Here is a 24523-nt window from a genome sequence, read left to right on the forward strand (position 1 = left end):
TTAGAAAGTTTGCACCATCAGTCATTGTGTTACTATGCACACCCTACACAACAGAGAACTCTTACTGTAAGAAAGCAGCCATGCCCATCCTTCTGCTAACATTTTGCCATCATCCTATCAACTCAGAAGAAATTCATGCCCTCAGGAAAAAAACATGCAAGAAGAAAGCAGACGTTAGCTTTGATACTGTGACACTCAGCTAGATGCCAAATGGATTAGAATCCTAGTTAATGCTTCCTTACATTGTTTTAGATGATTCATGGATCTCCCCTCCACCTCTCCAGACAGTCTGGAGAGCAGAATAATCTATGGATGATAGAGGGTAAAATGAAATAAAATGGGCATTTCCTACAAATTATGGGGGTTTTTTCCTATCTCCACAAATATGACTCATAGAAAAGGTCACTTCTTCAGAGGTTCAGATATACAGAACTTTAACTAGTCTATCATTACCAAAACCCATGAAGGTTTTAGACTAAAATATTTCTACACAGCATGTGTTCCCACACCATTTTCCCCTGACTGTGGGCATAGGTTCCAATTTAGCAGCAATTTGCTTAAGGAGCTCTGTGAATTTTTAAGAGAAGTCATTATGGGGTTAATTCAAAGGAGAGCTCAGTGAGCCCAGGGTGGTGATGAATTTTTACAGCATAAAGTGATTGACTTGTAGTCCAGGTCCTCCTTTGGTGTATGTCCATGTGCAGGTGTAGCAGTTTTAGTTTTGTCTAGTCCCAGCTCAGGCTGCCACTGTTAGGTGCCAATAAGGAGTGGCCTGGACTCCCTGAGAAGGGCAGATGGCACAGCAGGGCTGGTTTCAAACAGGCTGCTTCGTTGGTGATGCCTGAACCAACGTGCTGCTCACTCACCCACAGCAAGGGCACCAACCAGAGACAAAGCCCTGGGTTATTACAAATAAATTTGAGAGGTGAAAGGCAAACCATGGCATATTACCTGCATACATGTAATTGTATGGAATGGTCCAAGTGGAGGTGAGTAAGCAGATGTACTCTTATGATGATTTTGGTGAAATACAGAAATATAGAAAAGAATAGTTTTCAGATCGTAACAATTTTATAATATCAGCTTCTTTTCAGCTTCCAACTACGCTTCTATCAGGTTATGTGAAAATTCAAAAAGGGGATGTATATAAAATTAATAATTAGGAGAACAAAATGGAAATTCCCTAAAACACTGATAAGCTACCTGCCAAGGAACTGTCATTGGCTAGTAGGATGATCTGTTTGAGCAACAGAAGAATTTGAGCATGGAGTATGAAGGTTTCTACCCTTTTTGAAAGGAGAAGAAAACAGTTCATAGATTATGACCACACGGGTCATCAGAAGTCAGTTTATTCATAATTCTGACCTTAGATGAAGTAGAAGCAATTTCAAGACAGAAATTCTGATGTGCTTATTCCTCTCTGACTTGAATGGATACAGCACAGCAGACCAGGTTTCTTGGTTCACACATTTTACTTCCAAGTATTTTTTTTCCTGTTCCAACAGCAACATGGTAAACTGCAGAGTTCATAACAGCAACTTCAAATGTGGAAGTGAACAATTTCACCAAATAAATTGAATAACAGTAGTAACCTCAAGAAACCCATTTTTTTTGTTTATTAAATAATAAACAGAAATGTTACTAGAACTGTTGATAAAACCCTCTTAAAATATACATGAAAGGTTGAAAAAAATTCCTAATGGAATGGGGCTTATTTTCCCCCAAACGTTCCTGCTTTGCAACATATTTTCCAAGTATTCAGATAGAACTTGAGAACTGAAAAACTAAATCACAAGCTGGAAAATGATGGAGGTTACTTTTCATGAATTGAATAAATAAATAATTCCTGGTTTGGGTATTCCTCCCTCCACCACAAATAACACGCCCATCCCAATATTTGCAAAGAAGAAGAAAATGTCAGAAAAAAATTACTACTATTCTGAAGTTTTAAGCACTTTTCAGTGAGTTAACAACCTTAGATAACAGCCTGCTTTAAGAGGGAATAGTAGATCATAGTCACAAATAACTACATAAACTATTGATGCATACAATCATACCAAAACAACTGAAACAAAAGATTAAAACCAGTAAAAAATAGGGAGTACAGAAAATGTTCTACATAAATTAATCAAAATTTATAGAACAGAGGACACTAGGAAAAATCCATATTGTAAAAGATGTAAGGCCAGTAAATGTTTGAGCGTGTTAGGAAAAGTTTTATTCTATTGTTATATTTCTAAGATTAGATTAAATTAGAAATACCTAGGTGGCAGATTACAAAAAGTTGTTCCAAATGAGGAAATCCTTCTCAAACAAGGATGTTTCTCATTAGGCAAGGCCTGACACCAAGCAAAACTGTTATCCGAATTATAAAGAAATACAAGACCACACCTGGTTATGCAAATAGTTGTATAAAAAACAGAGAACTTCTTACAAAGTGATTTGAACCACTCAGCTGAGCGCATCTAAGCTTAATGAAATTTCAAACAATCAAGTGCAGGGTCACACAGGAACAGAACTAGCATACAGAACAAATTTGTAGCATAGGAACTGCAATGAGTAAGGATCTAGAGGGCATAGGGGACAACCAAGTCTGCATAAGCTTCCAGCACTATGCTATCCAAGCAGGTGAATGTGTTCCCTTGCATAAAAAGGGGATTCCCTTCCCACTATTTTATTTCTGCATGCAGCATCATTGTGCTCAATGCTAAGTTATTATATTCACTGTAGCTAATAATACTTTAATGTGTTGAAAAATTGCTGAGTGTTGAGTCACGAAAGATAAAACCTTGTTCTGTGCATCTTAGCAAAAGAAAACAAACGTTACAGGGTAGAGTATATAAAATCCTTGATGGGGGTAAAAAAACAGACACTAATTACTCTTTTAACAGAGAAGAAAACAGCCAGAATGAGCTGCAAGATGTTATCATCAACAGCATCTTTAAATATTGCCGTATTAACTTTCCTGCAGTTTTCCGGAGGCTTATCTGTGTTTCAGGTTTGATCTGTCAATATGGGTGGTAGTGAAAGCTCTTTAGCCAATTGTTTTCAGTGTTATCCAGTCCCGCAGGTCTAAAGGTCTTTACTGGGAGTATATACCTAATACCCTTTCCATTTACTGTTGAAATAGAACATAATTCACCATTGTTTAATGTAAGTATCAGCTGTATTCCAATTACACTGGACATAATTTATTAAATATTTTCTCTCTTTTGAATATTCCTGGGGTTTGTATCTCTTTAATGTAACTACTATCAAAGATTATTGTTAGGGATGGGGTTTTTTTGTTTATTTGGACTTTTGTTGGGTTTTTGGGGGTTTTTTAATAGACTTTAAAAATCCTTGCAATTGCCCTTAGCATTAATAAAGACAGATGTTTTACTGATATCTACAAGTTCCCCTAATATGGCCTTAGGCTCCCCAAAAATGTCTGAATCTGATTTCTAATTTCTGCTAATTGGCATAAACATCAGACATTTAATGATAAAACAATAAACACTTTATTCCATGGCTGTTCTTAAGGAAGATGCTATTACCCAACACTGGAGATTCTGAATGCTAGCTACTTCATCAAAGCTGTGGAAAACGTGAGAAGCCACTGGAATAAGGAGTGGCATTTAAGAGGGTAAGCAAAGCTTAGAAAGGTATAAGCCTCTTCATTCCAGAATCTGGTACAGCATCAAGAGCACCACAAAAGCAATACCGCCAAAAATAAAATTAGAGTAACCTTTGGAAGCTGGGACTTCAGTTTGAATGGAAACAATCCTTTTATGTTTTCATCCCAAAAGGCAGTGCAGATTTCACATATGTTCTCTTAAATGAGAAAGTGAGAACAAATCTGAAGTCCTCTAATTGTCCATGTCCCAAAGCACTGATTTTTTAAAAAATTTAATTTGTCTGGCTTTGTTAGACACTGAGCAGATTATGACAATTCCTCATCATAATTAGTATCAGGATTTGAGGTTTGGTCTTTTTTCACATTGCTACAGAGCCAAATATTCTTTTGCAACAGCAGAGTTCAAGTCCTCATCACTCAGACTACTAGAGTATTTTTTTGTGGGAAGACAAAGTTCAAGTCCTTTCTGAGTCTTATTCAGAAAAAGGTCCGGAAGGCATTTTTAACAGCACCATTGTTCAATGGAACACTGTCTTTGGCCTGATACATATTCCATTTCACACACCAAGAATGGACCACTGCAATGATATAATTACCTTTGTAACAGAGTCCATAATGGTTTTCAGATTTCAGTCTTGTTTCAATTAATACACATTTTTGAAAGTACCAGCCTTAAAAATAGTCAGGAATGCTGCAGAATTTACTTCAACACTTGGTAAATCCCTCACACTGTGAAGCCTCCTTTCCCCTGCTCTGAATCTGCTTGTCTATAGCTTCCAGCCCCTAGAGCTCATGATTTTTAGCCAGACTAAAGATCCCATTATCAGGGTTTTGTTCCCTGCATTTGTACTGGTAGACCCCGACCAAGTCATCCCTTAACCTCATTTATGAGGAAGTGCAAAGATGAGGCTTGTTAGATCTTTCACTACACAATACATTTTCTATTCTTGTAATTAGTGCCACGGCTGTCTCTGAACTTTCTCTAATTTAGCCATATTAATTAAAGAACCACAGACCTCAAACTGGACACAGTATTCAAGTAACAAATGCACTCATATCCAATTCAGAAAGATATGCCTGTGGAATACATCGCTACTTATTTCTCCAAAGTTCATAAAAGCTATTTGAGACATGGAATTGGACTGGAAAATCATACCAATCCGATGATCAGTAAGCTCCCCCAGTCAAATGTAAATGTAGGAGTCAGTATTTCCTGTTACCTGAAGTTATTAAAGCTGCTACTCACACAGAGTAAACTGCAACTCAGGCTGTTATAGTTACCATTTCACAGAAATATTTTTTTTTACAATAAATATGGACGGCATTTTATTTTTCCTGTACAGTTCATTGCATTGAAACACATTTAGCTTTGTGCCAACCTTGGCTGGGTAAGTGACAGTGAACAGAATCACTGCTGAATCCTCTACCTTACTTAACAATGCCTCAATCTTTCAGTCCTCAGCAAACCATCAGTAGGTATTACATAGGACACTCATAAGAAGTTAAGTGCCACAGGACTGAGAAAGGATGCCATGAAGAGTCCAAGAAGACTGCATCTTTTCAGCAGTGAGTCTCATTTTACACTGGCATTTTCACACCTAAGAATTAGCTACCCTTTAATACATATGAAATATGTGAAGTGTTGCTGGTTGATTTTGCAAGACTTTCATTTCTGAATCAAAATTTGGACTAGTAACTCTAATCTTCACAGAAATCAGAGAATATAACATTAACACTTTTAGCTTTATCAACCACGACTTCTAATTTCATCAAAAATACATCATGCTAGCTTGACATGGTCTGGCTTTCCTATAACTCATGTTGATTGGCACTAATTATACAACACTTCCTTAATTCATTATTAATTAGGTCCCTTATTATTTTGCCCAGAAGTGATGTCAAGCTGACAGACATGTAATTATCCAGGTCATGCCTTTTACCCTCTTTGAATGTTGGCACGTTAGCCATTTTTCTGCTCTTTTTCCAATATTTCAAAGCTTACAAGAAAAATCAACATTAATGATCCAGGAAGCTCATTGGACAGCCATGTTGAAACTCATTATCTGGGCATGCCAATTTAAAAATGTTTAAATTTAGCCACTATTAAGGAGCAACCCCTTGAGTGCCTATTACTGGAAATTATTTCATCGACTTCCTATTATACAATTACATAATATAACAGATACATCTTTTAATTTTCCTATCTTTTTACATCACTTAACAATTTCACCACATCTCTCTCACATTAGACCAATACATCTGCTTGACTCTAAAGTGATTCAGTGCTTCATATTGGCCTTAGTCATGCTTACTATTGGTCTTATTTCCCTTCTGTTTTCATTTTCCTTCAATTGTTTACAATGTATGTATTACTTAATTTTATAGCTCTACTAGTTGACTACTGAACATGGGGATAAGTTTTTAACCCACATGACTTCTTTTAGTCCTAGCTGTAAACCAACCAGTAAAATTTCCATAAAGTACATACACTTTTTTTAAACAAAGAAACAAACAAACAAAACAAAGAATAAGCCCTTTTCTTTTTTAACCTGAACAAATACCCCCAAAAGTATCAGCTCATCATTACTTTCTGGCTTTTACAAATATCAGTGATTTGGCCTTTCAAACAGTCAATCCACATTTTCCCTAATATTCAGGACTTTTTAAACCACTATCATAACCCTAAGCAGATTAAGAGAGTCCAAGACTACTTGACCTGTCCTTCCTTCTGTAGAAACCTTTATCTTGTTTGTTGTTCTGTAACCTTTTTCCCATTCTAATATAAGATTTTTTTTTAATAGGAGGATCAGAACTGCATGGAAAATACAAGGTGTGGGTAAAAAATTAGTTTAGTCAGCAGCATAGATGTTTTCTGTCTCACTCTATTCCTTTCACAAAAATCTGTAATATAGACTTGATTTTTGCAACTGCTTCTGAGATTTAAGATGATTTTTTTAAAATAGAAATATGATAATCCTAGAATCTCACTCCTGTCTGATCCAGCTCAGATAATAGTTGATAATATCTCAGATTCATAATTTTATAGGTGAAACCAAGCTCACGTGCAACACTTTACATCTACCTACACCCCACATTTCAGTTGCTTGTGGGGGTAGAGGACGTTGCCCAGTCAGTCTAAAGGGCTCCTTTGGTAATTCTTCAGAATAACTGTCTCTCTCCCAAATAAACTGATGCAGAAGATTAGCCATTTCACTTTCCAGACCTTTTTTTCAGGCCTTCTACAAGTAAGTTGAACAGGGTTTTACTGGTACAGCTTTATTACGCACAAACAAATCACCATTATTTCTGGTTGTGCTACCAGTAGGTGATGCCATGATTCAGGAACCAGGCCTGCAGGGCTGCTTCTCAGCCATAGGACTTGGCTTTCCAAACTCTAAAGCCCTAGCCACAAATCATTGCATACCCAGCTGAATGTTAGTCCCATTCTTTTGCCCTACACTATACTTCTTTGATTTGGTTATAGGAAGGTCACTGAGGAGCATAAGCCAAAAAAAATAAACCCAAGCATGTGTTCTGGCTTGACATCCAGTGTTCATAACTGGAGACAAGAACTGTGGATTACATTGCAAGATGCATGTATACGTCAGCAATCCTTCTGCCAAGGGCTGCTAGCAATAAAAAAAGCCAGCTCAAATACTTTACTGTTTCTTCCCAAAAACCAAGCAACACATCCCCCTCAAGTATAAACACAGCCAACTTGAACTCCGATCCAGAAATCTAGGAAACTCAGTTGCCGAATCTGAAAATCTTAGGTTTTACCACATCCACTTCATAGGCACTGAGTCTAATTACTTTAAATCTCTGGAAACACACCTGTGCAAAAGGAACAGGAATCAAAATAAAGTCAAGAAAGTTTATAAATTAATTAATAATTTAACAATATTAGGTAAGAAACCTCTCCCATGTGTAGCCAGGCAATAGTCTGATTCCTGATCCTCATGGTTATGAGTCACTGGTACAATCAAACACAGTCCCCACACTCCCCTCTGCATGTCACTCAGCTTGTTTTTCACGGTTGAAACAAACCGAACTGGGAGCAGGTCCAGTTCCACCTCTACCCTCAGAGAAGGACATAGTCTGTTGAGAGTGGAATCCTTGCCACATGGAATGTGGAATATGTTTATGGAAGAAAGCCTTTTCCCCTCTGACAATCTTTTATTTCTATATCCAGTCTCCCTTATATCCAGGCACTCAGGTAACAACTAGGTCAGGCAGATCCCATTCTTGAATAACAGTGCTGTACTTCCAGTATGCCTTCATTACACAAAAGGGATAATGGCATTCTGTTATCTTAAAATTTAAAGTTGAAAGCAACTTTCTATTAAGCAAGATGTCTATCCTTAGCACCTACCTGATATGCTTTCCCTATTTACTCATATGGTGACTGAGTTATTTTTTGTACAGTCTCACTACTCATGCAAAGCACTCAAAAAACCCCAACCCAACTCAACATCTCACAGTTGTTTACCGAAAGGCATTGAAAGAAAGTTCCCATCTTTACTATTTCAAATCAGAGTTCAGGACATAAATTAATAGGTTAGGTTAAGATTTCAGACTGTTAACACCGAATCTGCAGCACACATCAGAATTCTCCAATACAGCGTTGCCTTTTTCACTACAGATAATGAACAGATCCTTAGGGCTAATAATAGATCCATAGCACCATTTGAGTACTTTTGTTACAGTTGCTGTTACCCCAATTGGTTTGTAAATCCATTTATAGTATCTAAAACACATTTGAGAATTCCTTTCAGCAGCTGATGCCCAGGGACCACGTTTTACATTTTGTAAAAGGTAAAGCTTCCATAGAGCACAACACGCTCCAAAAGATGCAATCTTTTAATGTAATCTCCTTAATCTTAAGGTTAAGATAGTTCCCTAAGTCTAATTAGGTACTAAATCATAGCTGCGCTACCAATTGCAGACTATTTAAAGAGGAGGGTAAAGATGCATCTTTTCTCCTTCCCTTAATCAATGATTCCTTCCTAGAAACAAAGATCCAATTTACTCAAAATTTTCTTGAAACTGACTCTTTCCTTCCACATATCAAAGTTCAGTAAAAGAATGTATATGGTCAGAAAAATCTTTAATTAATGTGTGTGTTCCTAATTACATCTTTCAGGAGAAGAAAAAAACAACAAGCAAACAGAACCAACCCCAACAACAACAACAACCCCCTGAAACCAACCAAACACCAAACTCAAACCATTCTATTCCAAGAAAATATCCTACACCAGGCTTCTATGCTAATCTCCCCCTTTTCTTAATATCCCTAATAGAGAAAACAAATTCCAGTCTTCGAAAGTTATTCTTACAAATTAAATCAGTGACTTCAATATTCATACAAAGTTAACACAAATGCAAATAACCTGCCATTAAAACCAATAAGGGATTAGTAGTTTCTGCACTATTTTACCATATAGTATAGCAACTCTAAATTCTCAAATTTCCTTCGATCTTTCTCCTACGTTTTTAATTAGTACAAAACAAAGGCATTCCATTTTAATAATTAACGACTAGTAAAAGCAGTCTAGATTTCTCAAGCCATGCAACATTAAGAGAAAATTTAGCCAAATGCCTGCCTATGTAGATCACTTTAACTTATGCTTTAGACCAAGTAAGAGTTTCAGAAAGAAACAGGTTTTTGAGTTAGGCACTCTTTTACTGAAGCTGCAGATAAGCATCATGTACTGCCTCAAAAAGACAACTTTATTGTAAGATAACCATTGCTATGTCAAAGACCTAGTCCTTAATAAAGAAACGCAAGGGGAGGGCAGAGGGAATGGAGAAACATGGAAGAGGACATGAACGAAAACAGGAGGAAAGTTAAAAAAATGTGGAGGATAAAACACATCCAAAGCTGAACATTTAAAATATGTGGAAAAACACCTACAAATCTGCAATTAGTTTTATAAATTCCATACTATCTAAATATATTTTCATTGCATGACTGGATTCACACTGCTTACACTGCCTTTTTGCTTGAATTCTAGAGCTCACTGAAAGGACATCTCCACTAGAAAGTGCCATTGATAGCATTTGTCCTCGCATAGAGTTGCCAATATAGCAACAAAAATGTGTGCACAGCAGGCTGGTGGAGAAGACTTCCTATGAAGGATGTTGTCTCAGCAGAATATGCATGGATAACTGCCGTGATGCATATTCTCACAGCATTTGTATCACATCGAGGGACACTAACAGATCCTTTAAATAAATGAGAGATGCTTTTAAGGCAATGTTCCCAGTGCTCCATCACATCTTTCCCATATTGTACAGATTACATTCCTGATTCCTCTGTAGCAATTCTGTGATCTGTTCTTTCATATGGCAGTATTTGCTTTCTCAGTTCAACTTTTGACACCTGAATACTGTGGGATTTGGATGGTGATGGATAGCAATGCGAACTAGGAATAATCAGTAATGACTGCCTAACTTCCAGGTGTAGAAAATAAGTTCCTGTAATGTCAGTTAAATTCACCATATCTCAAACACACCTGAGCTCCATGAGCTGCTTTGTACATGAAAAAACTGATAATTATGTTCCATTTAAAATCCTCCACTGCAATTAGTCAGCAGAAAATGCTTTGGGATCTGGAAAGCATGGACTGAAGGCATGGGCATGCAAGGGCTTCAAGGTATATCTTGTTGCATACACTGTTAAAATTGGACAGTGCTTGACAAAAATAAAAGCATATGAAAAGATGATCATCTGCATCACAGTGGCATTTACAGCAACAATACCTGTTATGTAGGTAATTCTACTTCTTTTGGTCTACTGTATTGCCTCCGATAATGAAAACTGAAACTGCCATTTTCCCCTAGTTACACAAGTCCTGATGGAGACCTGGAGAGAAAAACTCATGATAATTTGTGCCATGAATTTTATGACAAGGTGAATTCAGGGTCATTTTCCCCCAATCTACATATTCCATTGGGAAGACTGAATTTGTCAGATGTGCTTCTCAAGGATTCCTGGCTTTAAACCTAGATTACACATCTGGAGACCACCATGGAAAGACTGCATTGCCTCTCAAAACAATGTATACCACTAACAGGGAACACACTACACAATGCCAACAATGTGGATATTACAGAACCAAACATTTATATTGCTATTACAGTATGCTGTACTTTGTCTGATACTTCCAAGGCCATTAATTAAAAAGGGTAAGTATTACTGGCAGGTCAGAGAGTAAGAAGTTTAGGGATGCTACTTCGTGATTTGGAGAAGCCTGTTATAAGATCAACTTCCAGAGCACAATCAGATGCCACATGACTGACAAGTTTTAGAAAAGGTGCCTTTGCATATTGTGCCATAGTCATAGTAATGATATGTGCTGTTGTGAACAAACAGAACTTGCCTTGTGAATTCATTTTAGTTACTTTTTACTTAGAGGACAGACTACCAAGTAATGTGAGAGAAAGGATGGATGGTTCTTATTTATTCTGGAAGTATAAATACACAGTGATTTTCACCAAGCTTAATGTATGCAGCAGTAAGGGGAAGAAAGTCTATCTGGTTTTACTAGGTAAAGGCGGGATAAAGTTTTTAAGACAGTCTACACATCAGTGTAGAATACTTCACATTTTCATAGTGACAGAGTATGAACTATGGTTTGTACTCCAAGAGACTATAGTTTCAGCCTGGGATGAATTATCTGTGAGGAACAAAACAGTGACTGATAGAATCTAAGTCTGAAAGTTTTATTTCACACTGGTTTCAAGGCTGAATTGGTGGCCTGAGAACTGTAATGCTGCTTTGCTACTTATCTCGTTTAGTCTATCTTACTTTGATACTGATGTTAGTCTGTCCTCATAGATCCATTTCCACGTGCAGCCGCTTGTGGCAATGACAGTAAAAGTTTCTGCTTTTTCCCACTTCTTTTTCCTGCAAATCAAGGTTGGCTTTTCCATAGGTAAGTGGATGGTGTAGCTGAAAGTGCCAGACTTCATATAAACAGCTATTCCCAAGTAGGTACATGAACTTAGCCCACAGAAAATTATAAGAAGCAAAATCTAAAGTCTTTCTATGAAGATCACTGGACTTCTTTGTATCACTGGTGTCAACAGCTTCACATATCACAAGTACTTTAGGGAGAACATCCAAGAACAGCATTCCATAGTTCAGACCAGTGGGATGGGATTTGTCTGGGTCCTCAGCAGATGCCATGCCAATTTAAACATTGTTAATTTATTATGAGCAGCAATGATCCAAGCAGATATATTATTCATAAGAACATCAAAGATCCAAGAAAGAGGACCACATAAAATTACTTGTTTCAGGTCTCTTTGCAGAGATGATTGTACCATGAGAGAACTCGGCAAGCCAAGATGTTCTACAAACTGGTAGAGAGCCAGACTAAAATACAACCAGATTTATGCTTAAAAACAGACAAGGCTACTCCAAGTAATTATTTTATATTTGGAGCATGAGATGGACGTATCAGAAGACCATTCATAACGTCATATTTATGCTCAGTTGACAGATAATTTGCATAAGGTCAGATAGGCTGAATGCAAGTTACTGGGTTTCATGGAACGATCCTTTGCCATCTTTGTACAAGCTCAGGTGCTACTCAAAATATAACACACATTAACTTAGCCACTGTACTAATATCACAAAATTACAACCATCATAACACACCCAGGTCTTATAGAAAGGTCAGTGCTCAGTAACCTACACTGCGTAGCAAAGCATTACAATGCATAACTATAACTATAACTATTACTTCCTAAATCTAGGTCATTACAAAGTACGAATTGAAGGCCAGACAGATGATCACTGAAACCAGCAGCAATGGAAAGGTGGAAAACAGAAGGAAGGAGGAAGAAGGGGAAGAGACAGAAAGGGAGGTTAAGCTCTTGTAGGTGGAGTGAATGAAAAAAGAGGAAGGGTGTCCATGCAATTACTCACATGCAATATAGCCTCCAAACACATGACTTCTACAGACAGAATAGTTCAGACCTTGCTTTAAGCTTTAAGTCTGAGTTGGTTCAACTTCGTCTATAAATTGACATAAGCAAGTTAAACAACTTTAGGCCCACATGATTCAACTTGATACTACCATATCAATTTAACTACAGTGATACGAACAGCAGGTTTAGAATCCTGGCCTGTTAAACTTTAGCCATGCCACAATTACTACCTGGGACCATGTTCCATCACCAGCATTTAAAAGACAAGTAATTTACTCACAACAGATTAAAGTGGTCTCTGGAGCAAAGACCAAACAAAACTTGGACTCTTCAGGCAGAAGCCTTGTTTGAAAGTCATGTTTACGTGATGGAATGCTACCCAAGTGAAATTAAGCAAGTAGGTAAATGATATCCCACAACTGGCCTTACACAGCGTGGGTGGTGTTACCCATAGGTGGATGCTCTCAGTGTCAGATTACCTGTATTAAAGGAGCATAAATTGCTACCTGTAATGGACCAAAGCCTACTTTGAGTCTGACAAGACCCAGTTCCTAAAGAGGTTTCAAGGGTGTAAATCCCAAGCAGAATCAGATACACCTTCATCCTCTCAGCTGAAGGGCAAATGTTTATGTCCTCACCTTCACATGTGCCAGCTTAGGTAGCTCTCCAGCTCACACTGATTACCATTCTAGGCACTGGCAGTTTCTTTTAAACAAGCAGCAAGTGCAACTACTTAATTGAGGGCTGACAATCTTGCTTCCAGGAGTGAGTGTTGTAATGCTAAAGATAGTATCTTTGCGCTTCCATTTGTAAATCTAGCTATAGATACTAGGCCATGAACAAATTAAGAGAGTGTCAATGTAGTGGGTTTGCATGGCCAGGTTTTGGTAGAGAGGATGGGGCTACAGGGGTGGCTTCTGTGACAAGCTATTGGAAGCTTCCTCCATGTCTGATAGAGCCAATGCCAGCCAGCTCCAAGACGGAGGTGCTGCTAGCCAAGGCCGAACCAATCAGAAATGGTGGTAGTGCCTCTATGATAACATATCTAAGAAGGGAAAAAAAAAAAGTTATTGTGCAGATGTAACTATGAGCAAACAGCAGAGTGGAACAGCTCTGCAGACATCAAGATCAGTGGAGAATGAAGGGGAGGAGGTGCTCCAGGTGCCACAGCTGAGATTCCCCTGCAGCCTGCAGTGCAGACCATGGTGAGGCAGCTGTGCCCATGGAGGTGTACAGGGGTGCAGAGATCCACTTGCAGCCCATGGAGGAGACCCACACCAGAGCAGGTGGATGCCTGAGAGAGGGCTGTGAACCCATGGGAAATCCATGCTGGAGCAGGGTCCTGGCAGAGACCTGCAGATCCATGGAGAGAGGAGCCCATGCTGGAGCAGGTTTACTGGTAGGACTTGTGACCCTCTGGGGGACCCACATTGGAGCAGCCTGTTCCTGAAGGACTGCACTCCATGGTAGTGACCCACATTGAAGCTGTTTGTGGAGAACTGTTGCCTGTAGGATAGACTCACACTGGAGAAGTTCATGGAGGACTGTCTCTCGTGGGAGGCACCCCATGCTGGAGCAGGGGACTGTTCTCCCTGAGTGATGGCGGCAATAACCTATGATGAACTAACAGCCCAATTCCCCATCTCCCTGCGCCACAGTGGGGGAGGATGTAGGGCTTGGGAAGGAGGGAGGGGTGGGGGAAAAGGTGTTTTTAAGATTTATTTTACTGCTCATTATTCTGCTCTGATTTTGTTAGCAATAAATTCAATTCATGTCCCCAATCGAGTCTGTTTTGCCCTTGATGGTATTTGGTGAGTGATCTCTCCCAAACTTTATCTTGAACCATGAACCCTTGGTTATATTTTCTCTCCCCTGTCTACTTGTGGAGGGGAGTGATAGAGAAGCTTCGGTGGGTGCCCGGCATCCAGCCAGGGTCAACCCACTAGAGTTCACACAATGCCAAAAGACAAACACCTAGGATAATTAATCACCTAGTAAACAGTTACATCCAATTCACTATTGCAAAGAATACATATCTACCCAGTACAAACCAAACCTATGCTGCAGCCAAACACCACTTCCAAGCCTGCGAGAAGTCTGTCAAACACAAAGACCAAATTAAGTACAAAGCAGATACTGTAATACCATTCAGTTCCGGAATACTTGACGAGCCCGGGTTTTAAAAAGGTACAGACTGGACTTTCCATAGTTAAGACAAACACAAATGCTAATCTTGGCTTTCTAAATATATTGTTTATTTATAGTTGAACGTTAACATCTGAACAGAAATTGGCAATCATGCAGGGATGATCTTTCAGTGATGTTTCTGTTTAAACTGAAGTCCACAGTAGCCACATGTTCCAGTCTTTGTATCTTTGTCCTGCAAAAATATAAAAATGAAACAGCTGCTATTTTCACTTTATAAAACTTTTAGAAATTACAATTTTTGTCTTATTTATTTGTGCTATCTTAAAACTGATCAGTATAGCTGAAGTACTGAGTTTAATCTTATTTGAAATACTGGAAGAAAAAATGATGGTATGAGGTTCATGCTTTATTTCTATATCCTATGCAGCTCTTCTTCTGCCACACTTTCAACTACCAGGCCTAATTTCGACAATATAATTTCAAAGTCAAGCCAAATGACATCTCTTCAGCAATAAAGGATCCTCTTTCCAAACTGGACACCTTAAGCTAGTTCAGTTATATCTGTTTCAATGTTCTGAAAAGATCACTTCATAATTATTTTAATACAGAATAGGATTTGGCATTTCCAAGACAGGAATTTTGGTAAGTAAGAGAGTTATTGTTCACTACAGGAAGGAGGAAAATTTCAGTAGAAATCCATGAGAAATGCTGAAAGAAAATATTTTAGAGAAAAGGAGTAGTTACTGCTGTATAAAATTTTATTATTTTCTCCAAAAGATACAATACAAGACAGTTAAATACTCAGGAATCTTCTGTTATTTAGCAACACAACTACTTGCAGTCAATTACAAGATTCATTATTATTAGTTATTACAAGATTCAAAGCCAATAATCCAAACTACCCTCCACTCCCAAAAGCCTAGATTTCAGTTGTCAGGAGTAGGGGAAACAAGCTGATCTAAAACCATTCTCTCTGTTTGCAGACTTTAGTTTTCAAGATCTAAATCAGACATCTTGTAATTTGATTATTAACACAAAAAAGACCTCAAAATTCACAACAAACCAAAGCATTCTTCAAGAAGAGTGTGGTACTGGTCAAACAAATCAACATAAATGCAACTCAACATTAGTGTGCTACACAAGTTAAGGCAGGAGAACATTTCACAAGTTAAGGCTGAAGTTTCCTAAGTGTTATGAATCAGAACCTCCCAGCATTTGACTTTGAATAATGTCAAATGAATCATTACAAAGTTCTTTTTTCAAAATAAAAGTGCTTGTGGTTATAGTTAGGAGTCACGACAACACTAAAGGACACCAGCTCTCCCCTATCGCTCTTTTGGGCAATAAGAAAATGTCAAAGCAAGCAGAGATTTCAGGACTTTTGCAATCATGGTCTGCTTGAGAACAGTACTTAAGAAACAGGTCATCATCGTTGATTCCACTAAGGTCATATAACAGTAGCCTCAGTATTTTTACTCTCTAGAACAAGAATACACTGGAAATAATCACTACAGTCAATAGGAGGACAATACAACAATTATTTTTCATTGACTCTGTCTATGATTGAAACATTCAACCTTCAAAACTCCCAAGATTCCTAAAGGCTGAAAGAGGGGTTTATTTGGTTGGTTTTCTCTTTTTTTTCCCCTTAAACTCTCAAAATTCAAAATAAACTGCATATTCCTTAGAATACTGCAAATGCATTGTCAGTCTACATGGTGGCATTTAAATAGAGTCTCAAAACACAGTGAGAATATTATTTCCTTGGTCTCAAGGCACTGCTTGTTCTTACTACTTCACTTAATTTCTTTTTTTAAAAAATACTGTCCTATTAATCAAAATTTCAAAAAGAAATTTCTGTGACTTCAAATAAGAGCCTTCTAATTCTTCCTATTTTATAGTAGGTAACAAATAAAATGAGCACTTCAAGGGGTTACTCCTTTTACTTGGTTAAATTTTTACTTGGTTAAACTAACATGACAAAAAGTAGATAATCTTACAAACAATTTACAAGCAAAATATGCTATAGGCAGAATAATGATATTACCAAGTTGATGTATACTTTAGGATGTCCCAAAGCTCCACCACCACCATCACATGATATCACTCTGCTTTCAACTTCACTCACAGGCTGCTCTGCTATCAAATCAATTGCAAAATTCTTGTTCACCTGTAAGAAAAAGAGGGAAACTTTTGGTTACCTTCCCCAGTCAAACAGAAAGCAATTGCTATTTGCTGCCTCCCAAGCAGTTCCACTACAGCCACTGTGAGAAGTCACTGCACAGGCTTTCTTCCATCTTCTCCACCAACTCTGTGCCATAAGCCAGATCAACGAACTACACGCTAAACTCTAAAAAAGTAATCCCCTTCCCCTGATAAGACAGGCCACATCAGTGCTTGGGTTTACGTGACCCAAGCAGATTCAGCAGAGAGGTGAGCAGGAACAAGCAGACAAGAACAGAAGATATTTAACCAACAATGCCTCTGTATTCTGCTTTAGTGACTACATGATAGAACTGCAAAATCACTGCTGATAAACTCAAAAATAATAGTGAGACAAGTAAGGTCAGGCATGAGATAAAACAATTGCCGGTAATATAGAGTCTCTAACCACACACTTTATTTTATCGCACACAAGAATCTCACAAAAACATGAATGGGGTGTATAAAAACAAGTCAGAAAGACAAATTGTTCATCATTAGAAAAAAGAAAAGTCTCTAAATGTCACTACGCCGCTCTGTAAATCCATTATATTCACTTCCTGAATAGGCACATCACTGACAAGTAGGGCTTTTTCCTAGACCACACCTGCATGGCCTGGCAAACATATCCATCTCTGGACAGGCTGGCAACTTTTGCCTCAGCAGGAACTACAGCACTCCAATAGACTCCAAAGAAGCACTGAGCAGACAACTACTACCACAGCTCAGGTAAAAATACTCCAGGAGGGACCAGCTTTTTCAAAGGTGATGTTATACACACATGAATATCAAATAATATGTACACCCAAAGAAGGCACTATCCACTGCTCTGTGTATAAGGCTCATAAACATGCTGGTATTTGAATGAGGATGAAATTCTTGGGAAACAGGTAGCTACACATCCATTACATGAATTCTTAAGAACTAAAACAGTATTCTTATATAGTATCTTTCACCAAGTCTCCAATGAAGTCTCCCCAAAATCTGCATTTTTGGTACAGAAATGGAAAAGTCACTTTTGCCAACAAAAAATTTGTCTTTACCAAAAGATGATAGCTTAAAAAAGTTAACAAAAAATTAAGTTTTGGTATTGAAACAATTCGCAACATCAAGAACCCCACTGCCTGGGGCCTGTGTCAACAAGTCATATGTAACTTCTGCCAAACAGCAAGGGCTTTTACTGCTGTTTTTAATAACGCTCAAAAATGTGCATCTTTGATTTCGTGCTAAAGAAGGAGGGAGATAGCACCATGATACCCCTTTGCTTCAAGCTCAGAAGCAAGAACTCCACTCTTGCCAACATTTTTTAACCACAAAGGTATTTGTGAGGAGAGGGGAAAGCAAGAACTTCTAAACCACTCTATAGCTGCTTTGTTTGTGGTTCAGCCTACTAAACAAGAGACAGTCCAGGAATTCACAGGGAAAACACACCACAAGAAAAAAGAAGTGGTTTCAGTTACATCAAGTCCCTTCAACTAAAGCACAGTAGTACTTAGCAGGAAGGAGATGTTTCCCTCAGCGCATCCAGATTATGCCCAATGCATAATTCAGTGGGCAGTTTTTTTCCTGGCCACAGTGTCAGTTTGACAATTCCATTGCTGTTTCTTTCCACCTACTTGCCTGTACTAGAACACAATCTAGGAGACCAAAGAGGTAAAACCAAACTTGGTTTTGACTCAAGTCCAAAGACCTAGAGGGAAAGCAGGAGAGAGTATTTAAAACAGACCAACACTGAGGTCAGTTCTCCTCACATCTTCAGCTGCTGCACTAGCCCAACAGAAAGGGTAGAGCCAAAGTAAGGATGGCAGTGTTGAATTGGGTCCTGTGCTACCTTTGGGGTTATAGAAGGGCAGTCCTAGTTGAACTGCAGCAGGTGCAGTTTAGCAGTTGCCATGCTCGGTTTTGTCAAAGCTACTTGCTTTAGGCCCTTGCCAGAAAGCACTAATCCCCCAGTTCTGCACATCCAGCACAGAGAGCAATGATGTCAGCTAAAACACGTGGGTTTCCTAAGCAATTAGGCTGGCAGAACTGAGGGGACAATAACCACATATGGTAGGCTGTGCCCCTGGGCCTGGCCACCTGAAGCACCACAGCACGGGCACAGACCCCCCACGGGTGCCCAGCGGCCGTGTCCCCAGACAAGAAAGCTGCCTTGGCTTTCTGGGCCCAGTGGCTGGTCTGGGCTGATCACAAGCCAGACTCAAACACGTGGCCCATACTGAAGGCAAAGAGAGGAAGTGATGAGAAGGAACAGTCACCAGCATCACAGGTGAGCTTTTGCTTCAGAAACAAGACAACGTTCAGACTACAGACACGGATGTCAAACCCTAATACCAGCAGCTGAAACACACTGTGGGACAATGGCAAAGCCCCTACAGAGAGATCCCATTAATAAGCAAAGATAAGGATCATTTTAGTATCTAAGGTGTAAATTTTGTCCCAATTTCACAATTAAAACTTAGCACTAAACCTTGCTCAGCAGACTTAAAGCTTGACTTTTGCTGGAGAAGCAAGAACTGAATTGAACTGAAAACCCTAGGTGTTCCACACCACATGGAGTCTGAAATCACCTGATGGCCAGGCACATTAGAGGGACCCTGCCCTGTGGAGAATTAGGCTTAAGGAGCATTTCCTACAAACTTACAGAAGTAGCACAGAAACAGGCAGTACACTTGGAAGAGACCTACCTCCTTTGCCAATTACCCTTCCAGAAGTAAGCTAATTCAGCATTTTGACATTTTCATTTAATTATTTCGCATGTAGAATCCCCATTTTTGTCACACAGCATGAGTTAAATTGTATCCACAACACAATGAGGTGAACTGATTATGAAAACTTGGAAATCAGTATAATTAGTTCAGGTTGATTTAAGAAGAAAATAATTACCTGCAACTACATTAAAAATCTACCACACCTGATATTTAATGCCTCCACTACACATAAACATTTACAGCATTAACACTAAAGCACTAATCAAAGGCTCAGAAATTGAGAAATACAATTTAGATGAAACAACCTCTATTTCTCTCCCAAAGGCCAGCAGATCCCTGATGGAGCTATACTGCTTGATCATTTGAGAAAACTCAGTGCTAAAAGACTTATCAATGACATCAAAAACATACAAAAAGTTTTTTTAAACAAAAACGGTTCCGAGTTTAAGATGCTCAAATGCCTACAACTTCAACAACCTAAATGCAAGCACTTAACAGGTGTAGAGCAAGTTTGAGTTTTCCAAGTTTGTCAAAAGTAGGAAGGTCGACAGAAGACATTATAAACTGTCTTAAAAAGAGTTTTCATTGTAGTGAAAAAAAACCAAACACTGAAACTCAAAATCCAAACCAATTTGTTTCATTTTGGCTGGGGTTTTTGGGTTTGGTTGGTTTCTTGGTTGTTGGTTATTTTGGCAATTTTTTGGTTTTTGGGTTTTTTCAATGACAATCAGGTTGAGGATATCACTATCAGGTACAAAGAAAAAAACCCCACAAACTACCCCCTCCTCCGTAAGAAAAAGAAGAATGAGTTACCTCCTTTTGTCGTCCAACAAATCTAACTCTTCTATAATCCTTCTCATCGTATACCTAGAACATAAAATAAACTTGATCTTATTTAAATAGCAACTACTATAAATAAAGAACACAAAGGCTTACAGAATAAACAGTTTGAACTGCTTCCCTGATTTCCAGTATTATCATCATCTTACAAGTATGTGCTACATAGGAAAAGTAGTTTCCATTTCTCTCACACAAGAAAATAAATTCCATGTTATAAAGCAGAAAAGAAAAGGAAACTGCTGGTATGGGGGTGTGACATGAAAGCCAGTAAACAGAAGCCTTAGTTCTGATCATAAAGGTGAACACAGATTTATTACTCACAATTCCTTTCCTTGATCTCCCACTGTCATCTAGAAAGCAAACCAAACTAGGAAATTCAAGTTGTGTATTTATTTATGTTCAGTTAACTAACCACAGTGAGAGCCTTCGCAGGTTATATCCACCAGTCGTGCCCCTCTCGCATTTCCACAGGGCACCACACGAGCATCCCTCTCTCGCACGCTCAGTTTCTCCGTTAGAGAAGAGAGAAAATGGAGCTACAAAGCACTGACACAAGCGTACCTCCCACCCGTCTGCTCCTCGGCTGGGTCAAATGCCGGGTTCAGACCGGAACGCCCGGTAATTGCCAATGACCCTGTACTAATTAACAGGGTAGGGTTCTTTTATTTCTGAAACCTGCGTACGTATCATCCAAGAACACTAATTTCCACAGCGCCTACTAAACGGAGAATCACAGAATCACACAGAATCAATCACAGGCATGAAAGGACTTCTGAGACCATCGAGTACAACCACTGACTCAACACCACCGCGTCAACCAGACCGTGGCACCAAGTCCAGGCTTTCCTTAAACATCGCCAGGGACAGTGACTCCACCATCTCCCTGGGCAGCTCATTTCGATGTCTAATCACCCTTTCTCTGAAGGAATTCCTCCTAATGTCCAACCTAAGCCGCCCCTTTACATCACAGCATGCCAGCGCGCTGCTCGCAGCCCCGGCACTATTTCCCCGCGGCGCGCCCGCCGCCCTCCCCGGGCAGGGGAGGGGTAGCAGCACCGGGCCCGGCGCGCTCACCTGCCCTGTGTGCGTCACCAGCTCGCCGGTCTCAGAGACCCGCACGCCATAAGGCCGAAAGGCGGCGGCAGCAGCGGCGGCGGCGGCCGTCCCGGGCCTGGACAGCAGCGGGCGGCCCCGCGGCACCAGCCAGCGGAAGGTCGCGGCGGGCGCCGCCATCTTCGCGCCAGCACGTGATCCCGGGCGGGCGGGGCGCGGCCCTGGCCCCGCCCCTCCCGGACCCTGCGCGCGCTTCCGGCTGCGGGGGGCCCTCGTGGCGGCGGTGAGAGCGGGGGGAGCGGCGCGGAGGGGAGAGGGTATCGGGGCGGGTCTCCTCACCGTCGCGCTGTCCCCGCAGGGCACGGAACATGCTGTCCCTCCTGGCCCGGGCCGCCTCCGCGGGCCCGCTGCGCTCGCTCTGCCGCTCGCCCTTCTGCTCGCTGGCCCCGTGGGGGCGGGCGGCGGGCAGCGGGGCCCAGACGCCGTGCTGGGCCCCCCGCGGGCTGCTGGCCGTGCCCCCGCCGCCCGGGCCGCCGCTGCCGGCGCTGGTGGCGGGGCTGAAGACGAAGACGGTGCTGAAGAGGCGCTGCAAGGATTGCTTCATCGTGCGGCGGCGTGGGCGGCTCTACGTGTACTGCAAGACCAACCCCCGGCACAAGCAGCGCAAGGGGTAGAACCGGGCCCGGAGCCGTCCCGGCGGGCACGGAACCAGCCCGGCGTTCGCCGGCCGGGCCTGGAGCCCCCCCGCTGTCCCTGCCCCCGGACCGCGGCCTGTCACCCGGCTACGCCCTGGCTTCAGAGAGCCGACTGCCGGACACACGGACCGCAAAACGGTGCGCGGGACAATGTTTCATCCTAACCCAGATGTAGAGTGAGTTAGATCCTGGACGGTCCTTGCCTTAACTTCAGACCGTGGATACTGGGAACTGAAATGGGAAGCCACAACTCTCAGGACCTCTCGTCATCTTAGTCGTGAAGCCTTACTTAAAATCGCCTCGCTGTTAAATTAGTAAGGATGAAGCTGAATCATTGGAATCTGAGATGCATTTCTGTTTAATTAAAGCAAAATGAAAATAAACTTAATTCTTACAGTATACAATGTTTTCTTAAAAAAAAAAATGAGATGTTGAAAACTGTGATAACAGAACCAATAGTTTCAAACTCAGGTGGGCTCTTAAGTAGCAGATGATATGAAATATGTCACATTGCAAGATAATATTCTAGCTTTTGCCTTGGTTCATAGGTGAGGTAGAAATTTCTTTTAACTGTTGAGTTACAGCAGACATAATCCTGTGTAGCTTCAGTAATGCCAATGTAAATAACCCTTGCTGCTTATCACTGGGTTTTGAAGGGAGATGGTATTTTAGTCAGTATACAGTAATAAACACTTTTTAAAGTTTTATTGTCTTAAGTAATTTAATGATATATTGACCATTCACTGTGTATTCAGAAGTGTTTACAGCCTCCCTCAAACAAGTCCCCTGATGGTTTCTACGGTACCTGCTATTCTACAGTTTCCCAAACCGTAACGCAAATGAAAAGGCAGTGCCTAGGAATCACTGCCTTTTAGGTGGGTATTGTAAACCATTTGGTGCAGGTCTCTACAGCAAAGAAGGTAAAAATAGCAATTTCAGATTCCACCTAATTTACTTTAAGCTTCTGCAAAGCTTTAGGCTCACTTGCAATGAATCAGTGAGTGAGGCTTTAGAATTATTCTTTTTTTCTTGTGTCCCTTGAAACAACTCTCTCGTAATAGAGGTTGGAGAGAGCAATAATGCCTCAGAGGTCACATAAGCAAGCGTAATGTTGAATGCAAACTGACAGATTGGTACCCATGAATTAATTAGCCAAAATTGCTGCAATCCCCGAAGGTGTTCCTTGTGCTTCAGAATATGGCTATGCTTGAGGCAGGAATGTTCAATTTTCCTGTAAACTGCAAGTTGTTAGCAAAAAGTACCAAAGTAAACTTGAGGACAACTATCAAGTTACTGCTACAAGTTTGCCAGAGTACTGTGAGAGAGCATCCCAGATTTAGAAGAGGTGAAATGGGTTGAACGTTGTTTTTGAAGTTGCTGTAACGTTGGATAGTATTGAGGACCTTTTCTGCCCAGTTATAATTCCATACAATCGGATATGTCTATCTCGTATTGGCCTCATTATCCACCAGCGTGCCTGTAACAAATGTGGATAGAGCCTTCCCAAATCTTTGTTCGCGAAGCCCAGCCATGATAATTCCATAACTTTACAATTGCAGTAACTTTTATAATTACATCTTTTTTTACTAGGTACTTCGTAGACAAGGAGAAACTAAGCCTGGAAAGCTGTGGCTAAGTGTCCCAGAGGCAATAGTTATTGACTGGTTTTCCATATGTTGAGCGGCTTGTCTTTTCACTTATCTATCTGATCACCGGAAGTGTGGGTTTGGTGAAAGAGGAGCAGGTTAATTAACATACACATCCATCTTTGGGGGACATCAAACAAGTTCATGGCAATGAAGGGAGAGAGAAATGGCTAGCTCCATCTAACTAGAGAGAGACAGACTGATTCAAAATGTAAAAGCCTCCTCAAAACGAAAGAAACTTGAAGTAGCAGAAAACTTGCTGTACTTCAAAAGGTTTTATTGAAATTCAGACAGTCATGAAAAAGAATTGCTTTCTGAATACCCATTGCTTGTGCATGAAAATAAAATATAAGCAGAGAAATTTAATGGAAAAATCTTACACCTTTAACATGCTTTTTCGGTTAAGCAGTCTTAACAACTAGAGATTTTAAAAGCTCTGATTCTCAGTATTAATGCTACACATTTCTAAGTGTGTGCTGTGTGTTTTGTTCCAGCAGAAGAAAAGGCCTATGTGCTGTGAACCCTTGTGATACCTTGTCAATTTAGATATTAATACACCTTTAAGGTCCCCAAATCTTCATTCGCAAAGCCTAGCCATGACACCTTTAAGGTAAACAGTCTGTGTATGTCCAGAAAACCCGGACCTATCCACTGTTCTGGAGGATGGTAAGAACT

General features: G+C 40.2%; 2 protein-coding genes across 2 annotated transcripts; one reads left to right on the forward strand and one right to left on the reverse strand.

The window, feature by feature from the left end:
- Positions 1-14786: 14786 nt before the first annotated feature.
- On the reverse strand, positions 14787-21716 carry NDUFS6 (NADH:ubiquinone oxidoreductase subunit S6). The gene is made up of 4 exons (XM_051812840.1): positions 21529-21716; positions 20428-20481; positions 16749-16871; positions 14787-14933 (listed from the first exon to the last, which is right to left on the reverse strand). The coding sequence occupies exons 1-4, from the start codon at positions 21685-21687 to the stop codon at positions 14868-14870; spliced, it is 402 nt and encodes a 133-aa protein (XP_051668800.1). The 5' UTR covers positions 21688-21716; the 3' UTR covers positions 14787-14867.
- A 13-nt stretch (positions 21717-21729) lies between these two features.
- On the forward strand, positions 21730-22897 carry MRPL36 (mitochondrial ribosomal protein L36). Its single transcript, XM_051812842.1, has 2 exons — positions 21730-21790; positions 21866-22897. The coding sequence occupies exon 2, from the start codon at positions 21876-21878 to the stop codon at positions 22179-22181; it is 306 nt and encodes a 101-aa protein (XP_051668802.1). The 5' UTR covers positions 21730-21790; positions 21866-21875; the 3' UTR covers positions 22182-22897.
- The last annotated feature ends 1626 nt before the right edge of the window (positions 22898-24523 follow it).

This window comes from Manacus candei, unplaced genomic scaffold, assembly GCF_025592945.1.
Source record: "Manacus candei isolate 608988 ecotype Guabito, Panama unplaced genomic scaffold, ASM2559294v1 h1tg000088l, whole genome shotgun sequence".
In the NCBI taxonomy this organism is placed as follows: Eukaryota; Metazoa; Chordata; class Aves; order Passeriformes; family Pipridae; genus Manacus; species Manacus candei.